Source organism: Vigna unguiculata, chromosome 8, assembly GCF_004118075.2.
Source record: "Vigna unguiculata cultivar IT97K-499-35 chromosome 8, ASM411807v1, whole genome shotgun sequence".
Taxonomy (NCBI): domain Eukaryota; kingdom Viridiplantae; phylum Streptophyta; class Magnoliopsida; order Fabales; family Fabaceae; genus Vigna; species Vigna unguiculata.
Window position 1 is genome coordinate 27,085,086 of NC_040286.1, and position 9,140 is coordinate 27,094,225.

The window sequence follows — 9,140 nt, forward strand, 5'->3', positions numbered from 1 at the left end:
AAGTATTTAATAATTATATATTTTGAATTTTGAATTAATTTTTTTGACGTTTTACTGTTTTAAAAAACATGTCAAGAAATCAGAAAAATAAACTAAATCTCTTTGAGTAATACTGTGGTAATAACATGTCATTAAAATATATTCAGCCAATTACATTAATAATGATATTTTATGTTGTGAACTTGATTTTAACTTATGCAATAAATAAATAACGTTAGAACAAAATTATTTACTACAATATTCTTTTGAAATACCTTTATTGCCAAAAAAAACTGATAATTATGAATTAACACTTATTTTAAATGGTTTTATTTAATTCATAACTATACGATTATTATTATTATTATTATTATTCAATTTAAAAATTTGAATATAGAAACAAAAGAATTGTCTTAATAAAAAAATTGTACTTCACTTTGACGTTGAGAAAAAGTCATGTATGTCTGTGTCATGATTAATATCTTTCAAGGTTTTTAGTGTCATTCATTTTGTGCTTTTATCTTCATTTCTTTTCGTCTTCATTTATTCATTGTCGTCTGTTTTCATGGTCAAGAAAATAGAGGGACCATCTTCGCAATCTTGAATTGTTGCCAAAAATAAAAACGATATTTTCTTAGTGTTTGATTCATTTTAAACAGCTCAATAAATTCTTAAAATATCTCTCCATCGATTATAACAATTGTAAAAAGAGTTAATTTGAAGATTGGAAACTAAACCAATATTGATTTCCTAAATTATCAAAATGAAGAGCGTTTTAAATTGACACTACTATTTTTTCTCTTTTTTTTCTCCAAATAAATTTAACATTATTATAAAGATATATTTATACATTTTTAAAACCTCTGAAGTTGTTATGCCTTATAACTATAATAAGTTATGAGAAAGAAAAATATAAATATTTACATGAGGTGTGAAGAGTTACTCAACTCAATAAAAATTTTCTTTTTTTTCATATTAATTTATTAAAAATTTATTTAATATATAAAGTACAATATGATATATTAAAAGAAAAGTAAAATGTAAGATATTTGTCATAATATATAATATTCGACAATAATAGAGAAGAATAAAATATATTATATTTCCATCAATAGGATTTAAATTGAGAGGTATATGATATTTCTACTCTAACACCCTTCTCAAGATGGGATGTAACTTATGAAGGTCCAACTTGAAAGTAACAATTTTGGAAAGCAATCGAAAGAGAATCTTGAGAACTTTAGAAGACTGAAAACTTGAGAAATTTGAGAATTTGAAAAATTCGAAAAATTTGAGAAATTTGAAAATCTTGAAAAATTCGAGAACTTTAAGAAATTCGAGAGTCTTGAGAAGTCGAGAACCTAGAGAAAATTGATGAGAACTTGTAGAAAACTTGAGAAATTCGAAAACTTTGAGAAGTCAAGAGCCTTAAGAATTCAAGAACCTTGAGAAGTCGATAATATGGAGAAGTCAAGAACTTGAAGAAAGTCAAGAGAACATGGAGAAAGTCAACGAGAATCTGGAGAAATTCGACAAGAATCTAGAGAAAAGAACACGGAGAAAGTCACGAGAACATGGAAAAATTCGACAAGAACCAGGAGAAAGTCACGAGAACATGGAAAAAGTCGGCGAGAACCTGGAGAAAGTCGACGAGACAGGCGAAAAACGATGAAACAAAGGATGAAGTATGATTCACCATTGTAAAAAATCAACAAGAAAAGAGAAAATATAAAAAGTGTTTTTATTTGTTTTTTATCTGATATCATATTAGATATTATATATTGAATTTGAAGAGAAAAATAATTTATGAGAAGAGAAAATCAACGAGGAAAACACTTCCCAAAAAGAAAATTGCATAAAAAAGTTGACTTACAAGAATGACTTACATGGAAAGAGAAGATGACTTCCAAGAAAAAGAGAAAAGAAGATAACTTCCAAAAGAAGAGAATCAACTGCCAAAATCCTTAAAAAATATGTGCAAATGAAAATACCACTTACAATTGAAAATCACAACCAATCCATAATACAAAATACATTGTAAAATATTTCGTCGATTCTAACCCGCCTTCAGATATTATATAACTTTTTTTAATATAGCATTATTTTAATAAAACTGTGATTAAATAAGTGATTCTAAATATTATTTCTCGATGCCTAATGCCAAATATTTTATTAAAATTTCATATTTTACATAATTTCATATGCATCAATTTTCCTTTATGATAAGCTCACGTGATTTATTATTTTAAAATCCATTCTAATTAATCTACATGTTTTTCTATCGTCTTATAGAACTTATAATACTTATATACAAAATCTTCTGGTTAAGTTGACACTATTTTTCACATTTTAAAGGACAACCCACGTTTGAAATAATTGTGGATCAAAAAGGATTGTTAACTCATGATTAACTATCATTTTATTTAAGAAAAATAAATAGTGGATGTTGGAAATGTTTTGGTAAGTTCTGAAAATGATAAAATAACATATAATACTTTTATGAGATTATTGAAACACATTATAGAAAAAATATTAATAATTTATTTTTAGTGGATATAATAAACAGCTAGAAAGATTACAACTTTTGTTAATTTTTTGAACTGCTATAATTTCTTCAAATTATTTTAATGGTTCTAAATTTAGTTTCGTTGATGTCGTTTTTATTAAAGGGTCAAGCTCTTGGTAAAGCTCTTAAAGAGAAATTGATTTGAGATTTTGGTCACAAGGATAATGAATACGAGAATAAATATATTAGAATAAGAAATGTATTTTAGTGGTTTTTATTTTTATTGCATTTTTTGTAAATTACTAATAGATAAATTAATATCACTAGTATATTTTGTGAAAAACAATATGTGATATTCATGACTTGTATTATGACTACTAACTTTGCATACTGAAATATACATAGTTAGTAGTTAATATTTGTTAGTAAATGAACATATTTTTTTAGCAAGACTTATAAACAAACACAATAGTATTATGGAGGCCATTTTTTTTTTCAACAACAACAACTAATGAACCTTTGAAAACATTCCCCCTTGTGTGAGTGTGACCCTATTTTGTTTTTTTAAATGGATACAATAAACAATCACCTTTTGTAACAATAACTTGTGTTGCTGAATATGTATTGCTAATTGAGTTTTCTTACAATAATTCCATTTGAATAATTGAATATTCCATTTCTTACTATCTTTGTAAGATAATGAAGATCACTCCCTTAGCAATTTATTTATGTATTTTTACGAATGTAAACAAGAAGTGATGTGATTCTCTTTTAATAGTGCTCAAGTTAGTCAAACATTTTCAATCAATACTTGATTATTTTGGTGTTGTAAAATGATCGTTTTAATATTAAACCATTTTCTTTTTCATCCTTCGTCTACTATTTTTAATGTTTACAACATTGAGTTAATACTTGTATACATCGAAAATGGCGTTCTATGTTTAATTGAATTTAGATTAAATAACTTTTTGGATTTTCAAAATCCAAAATTATTGTGATTTTGGAATAGTTCATGTTATGAAATGTGGGATCGAATGAAACTCAAGTAAGGCATGAGTAGGTCAGGTTAGAGCTCTCTCATGCAAGGTCAAATAAAGATAGACCAAAATCTTGGAAGGTTGGACTTATGACAATAAAAATTGAGCCATGCCAAAATCAAGTTAGACTAGGTCACTCTTAGCTTAGTTTGGGCCAAACTAAACATAATTTGGGTCGGTTCAGGTTGGTCTTAAGTCAAGTTGGATTAGACCAAATTTAGGTCATTCTAAATCAGGTTAAATCCAAGTCAAGTTAGGTCGGGACAAGAGACACGTTATGTTGGTTGGGTTGGGTCCAATCAGATTGGATCAAGTAGACATGCCAAATCGAGTTTAACTTTGGTCAAATTTGGTTAGGATTGCATCAGGCTAAATTGAGGGCAAAACCACGGTAAGTTAAGTTTAATAGGAACTAGGTCAAACCAAGTTACTAAAACTCAAGTTGGACTAAGTTGGCCTAGGGTCCACATCGAGTTAAGTTAGGACAAGTCCTTGTAAGATCATGTTAAGTCACCCTAAGTCCACTTGGAGTTAAATTGACCCAAGCATAAGTTATGTTGAGTCACCCAAGGTCCACATTGAACTTAATTGATGATTTGGACCGAGATCACATTATATTAAGCTAACACAAGACCACATTAGACCAATTCAGCCTAGAATAATGTCAAGATGAGTAAATTTATATCCAAATCGAGTCAAGTCAAGTTGGGTAAAGATAGGTTGGGTCAAAGTTATGTAAGGTCAAGTTGAATTGGATTAGATTTGACCCAAGTTAAATTGAAACTAAATTGAGTCAAACTCATATTAGTTTGGATTGAGCTTGGCCAAACTCATATTAAATTAGCTCAAGTCTAGTCAAGTCAAAATGAGTTGGGTTTGCAAATTTATTAAATTTAATTTAATCTAAGTTAAGTTGAGTTTATCCGCATACCGACCTAAATGAATCTAAGCATAACAGATTCAAATATAATTTTAAAAAGTTAATTTGATATAATTTAAATTAAATAAGAGAATCTAATTAAATTTAATGGAGTAAAAGTATATCTAAAATTTAATTTATTGAATTTAGAATGGATTAAAAAATATCTACTCGAGTATTACAATGCAAGCAATTATACATTTATGTTGAACACTTATTTATTTTATATTCCTCACAATCTTAATCATTAACAATTTTATTAATAGTTGTAATCTGGCTTATGAAGTTACGCTTTGGATCATCAAAACGCAAGTGAGTGAATGCCCCATTCTTCTCTTAGCTTCTCTTTGAGCTGCTCAACTTCTTTTTCAGGCAAAGTAACGGTCACCATTCTCCCACTCTTCCCATCTTCTTCATCTTGCAATCCCGGCAGCACCAAAACGACACCGTCACCACCCACCCCACCAACTCCACAATTCACCACAACCGGTTTCTCTCCATTCAAAACAACCTCGTAAATACCATCTTCTTCCAAATCCACAAAAGTCAATCTTGCTCCATAAACCACCAAATTCTCTTTCCCTTCCTTCTCTTCCACCAACTTCTCCACAACGCTATTCTCAACCCTTTTCTCCTCCCCAATCAGCTTCGCCAAATCCGCCACGTCGGATTTTCCAACCGCCACGTCTGCTTCAACCACACTTATAACCACGTCGTTCGTCGGAAACTCATCCGAGCCACCGCCACGTGTCAAAACTGTCACTATCTTTGGCTCCGAGTCTCTGATGCGTGCCACGTGTTTCCACACCAGAGCCGATAGAATCTCGAAGTACGAGGTATCGTTGGCCTGGTTTTGGTCGCATGTGAAGATGGACGTTACCAGATGGTTAAGTTGGTTGGGAGTAACGTGGAAAGTGTGGCTCACCATCTTGGTGTCGTTTGCGGCGAGCCAGAGATCCTCTACGGTCGTGACCATTTTAACGGAAATGGGATTCCCGTGATTCCCATTGTTTTGTGGTGGGGATGGAGCTGGTTTGTGACTTGTGACGTGAAGGGTTTTGGGTGGCGCGTGACCCGCGAGTATTCGACTCCACTTGGTGATGAAATTGAAAGCTGAAAAAGCATCTCCAAGAACATGGGACCAACTAAGCCCCACAGAAAGCCCACCACATTTGAACCAAGTGAACTGCACGCAAAACAAATAACATAATGACACATTGATAGTTAGTTGCATAGTACCACATAGAATTCTACGAGGACATATAAGGTCCACCAAGTGACAAAATTGGATTAATGATAACGATGAAAAGAAATTATGAGTTCAATTCTATCCACTAATATAACATTAATAATCGATAATTATCTATAAAGAAAATTCACATAAAATACTTAACATCTGGGTTATGATTTGTTTTTTACACCATACTCTTCTTTCTTAAATTCTATTATTATTATTTTTTATGTTTTATCTTTTCTTGCTGTCACTTGTCCGATGTATGAGCCAATAATGTTGTCTGAGAGTTAATGAATGCACACCTAACCGTGGTCATTATTCAGGCACGAAGATTACGACAGATAACACCTATCGGATAAGAGCAAAAGCAATTGTGGAAAACGAAACCAGAAACCATAACTGTATTTCATTGAATAATTTGCCATTCATTTGTATTGGGAAAACTTGTCTATTCAAATCATGCAGAGTACTTAAGATAACAAAGTAGGTAGGCAAACAAATCTGTATTATCTGTTGTAAGATGTAATAGTTAACATTATTAATTAATAAGGATATGAACCTCTACGATATAAGTATTTTTTTTTAATTATCATTTATATCGTATACAAAGTGATATTACCAATATTTAAATCGACGTTGCTCCTAATAATTACACCTCTTACTTGTATTAACTTATATTAATAATTATAGACAAATTTAAAACCACTTTATGCAACAGGAAAACAAATATATAAATTAGGAGAAAAATGTTCATAGGTCATATCGGTTGTTATACGAAGATGACGTTCTTATTTCCCAACCCCACTCCAATTTATTTATTTATATATATTCAAAATTTCAATCTTATTTGTAAAAAGAAGTTCTTTCAATTAAAATAAAAACATTTTTTTAGCAACCCCTGATGTCGAAAACATTTATTATTTATAGTAACATGTTGTGCTTTTTTTCCTTTAGTTTTTTCCCTGTTTTTTTAAGGTGTCATTTAAGATTATTTCAAAGAAATTAAGAATACAATAATTTTTTTAAATCTTAGTTAAACATTGATAAATTTTTATTTTACTTATTTTATCTGACCATGACAAATATAATCTAATTAAAACTAGGTGAAAAGTAAGATTAATACAAACTAAAATGGAGTAAAAATATCGTATAAAGATCAGAAAATAACAGTTAAATAAAATAAACAATTTGCAAAAACAAATCTCGCAGCTAAATAAGGAGTAATAAATAAGCAGTTCTATAATAAAAACAATTATTGACGATTAACGAATAACATATTAAATAATTAATACTTTTAACAAATAATTATTTTATTTTCTACACTAATTTTTTAACCAAAATATATATATTTTAAAAAAATATATCTGAGACAATTTTAATTAAAAAAAAGAAGCAAGCTAACAACCTTCATTTAATTTAATTGAACTAATCAAATACACCCTCGCCTATTTTTCCATTAAATTAAACCACCTTACTTTTAATTCCCTTCCAAATTAATCCTTTTCTTTCATTATCCCAAAAGATGAGTGAATTTAATATCTCTGATGCGAAACAAAAGCCATTAATTAACTGGTGAAATTTCCATGAAGCTATAGTACAAATTATAAAAAGTCTTTAAAGCAAGCAACGCAACAACACACTTTGTATCACACACCCAACTAACATGCCCAAAATTAGGACTTTAGGGTTGTTAATTATAGGCAACTCACATAAAAACCATCATAAAAAACGAAAAAGCTGGTCCGTGAAATAAAGTTTCACAATTCATAAAAAGAGTTTTTTCTGAAGACATTCTCAACTGTCAACAATAAATTAAAGCAATAACAGAAGACGAAAAGTAAAAGTAAAAAAGAAATTACAGTATAAAGATACCTTTTATTTTATATTTTCAACAATATAATAATTCAAAGCAATAAAAAAATGAAGTTTTAAACAGTTTAAAACATATTTTTTTTTTGTATAAATATATAAATTAAAAAGTATAATAATTTTGAAGAAAGTGAAAATGGTGTACCTTAAGAAAGACCAAGGGGGAGAAACCTAGGTCAGGACCAAGCACGTGATCGGGGAGAAGAGCGTGATGAAGGGAGGAGCCGTTTTGATGGAACCATTCGCGAAGGGTGAGGTGGGAGTGAGACTCGGCGATGCGGACACCAGCGTCGTTGCACTTGATGAAGGGTCGACCCGATTCGGAGATGCGGATCCGACCCGAGAGATGGGTGACATGGTCGAGGAGTGGGAACATGGGTTTCTTGAGGTCGTAGATGGAGAGTCCCTGAGCAGCGTGGTTGACGAAGAAGTAGAGGGCTCTGATGTAGTGGAGCTTCAGGAGCAGGTCCATGGAGCTCAGCTGCCACTCACTCTGTTCGTCGCCGCGTGGGGTTGCCGGCACCACCGTTGAGATCTTGGAGCTCGGAGGCTGGGTTTCTTCCATAAGGGTGGTGGTTGTGATGAACAAAGAAGAAGAAAAGAAGAAGAAGAAAAAGAAGGTTTGTGTTGTGTTGTGTTGTGTGTGGTGTGTGTGAAGCTGTGTTATATAATGGTGTTAAACTTGAGTTAGTTATTAGTTGGTATAGTCTATAGATTGAGTTAAAGTGATGAGATAATAGGATCATTAATGAAGGAAACTGATGAATCAGCGAGAGAAGAAAGAGAAGAAACGAGAAGAAACTAAATGCGCAGAGGTTATGTGAACACAACAAGTAGTTACCACTCTCGCATCAACCAAATTTATTTTACTGTTTATTTTTTATTTTTTTCATATAGAACAATCACACTACTTTTTTTTTTTTTTCTTTTTCTTCCATTTCTATTGTCATGGAGTTTAATAGAAAATTTTAAAGAGGAAAAGTAGTTTTTTCTTTCAAATGGTCAGTGTAATTTTTTTTTTCAAGAGTGAATGTAAATGATTTGTTTTTAATAAATAATTACTGTAATTTTCTTTTTTTAATAAAATTACATAATTACATGTTGTCTAATTTATTAATATTGTTTTTTTTAATTGTAAGTTTTTACAGTGTTATTCTAGTAATTGACACGAAAATAGAGATGGGATGGGCACAGCTCATAATGTTTATATACAAATTCTCAGGTCCTAAAATGCTTTGAAGTGGTATCATCATTTTACATTTTAAGCAAATTCTAACAGTTTTGTTTTAATGAAACTTAAATATTTAGATAATTAATTCCTTTAAAATATTTTTAATATGGAATGGTTGTTTTTTATTATTAAGACTCAAGATTTTATATAAAATATACTTTAATTTGAAAACTATTATCATTATTCTTAAATTTGAAACCTTTATCATCTTATTAAACTTTAATTATTCACTTTACATATCATTTTTTTTTTCAATATATCCTTTAGGAACATGTGGCTTTTCCGATGATGAAAATCTTAACTGGATTCTTTAGGAACGTTCTTGGTGCGCTCATGAAAATCTTAATTGGAAGCTATGAACGACA

General features: G+C 30.4%; 1 protein-coding gene across 1 annotated transcript; it reads right to left on the bottom strand.

Annotated features, from left to right (window-relative positions):
• Positions 1–4,561: 4,561 nt before the first annotated feature.
• On the bottom strand, positions 4,562–8,455 carry LOC114193596 (protein ECERIFERUM 2). Its single transcript, XM_028083467.1, has 2 exons — positions 7,690–8,455; positions 4,562–5,627 (listed from the first exon to the last, which is right to left on the bottom strand). The coding sequence occupies exons 1-2, from the start codon at positions 8,107–8,109 to the stop codon at positions 4,743–4,745; spliced, it is 1,305 nt and encodes a 434-aa protein (XP_027939268.1). The 5' UTR covers positions 8,110–8,455; the 3' UTR covers positions 4,562–4,742.
• Positions 8,456–9,140: the final 685 nt, after the last annotated feature.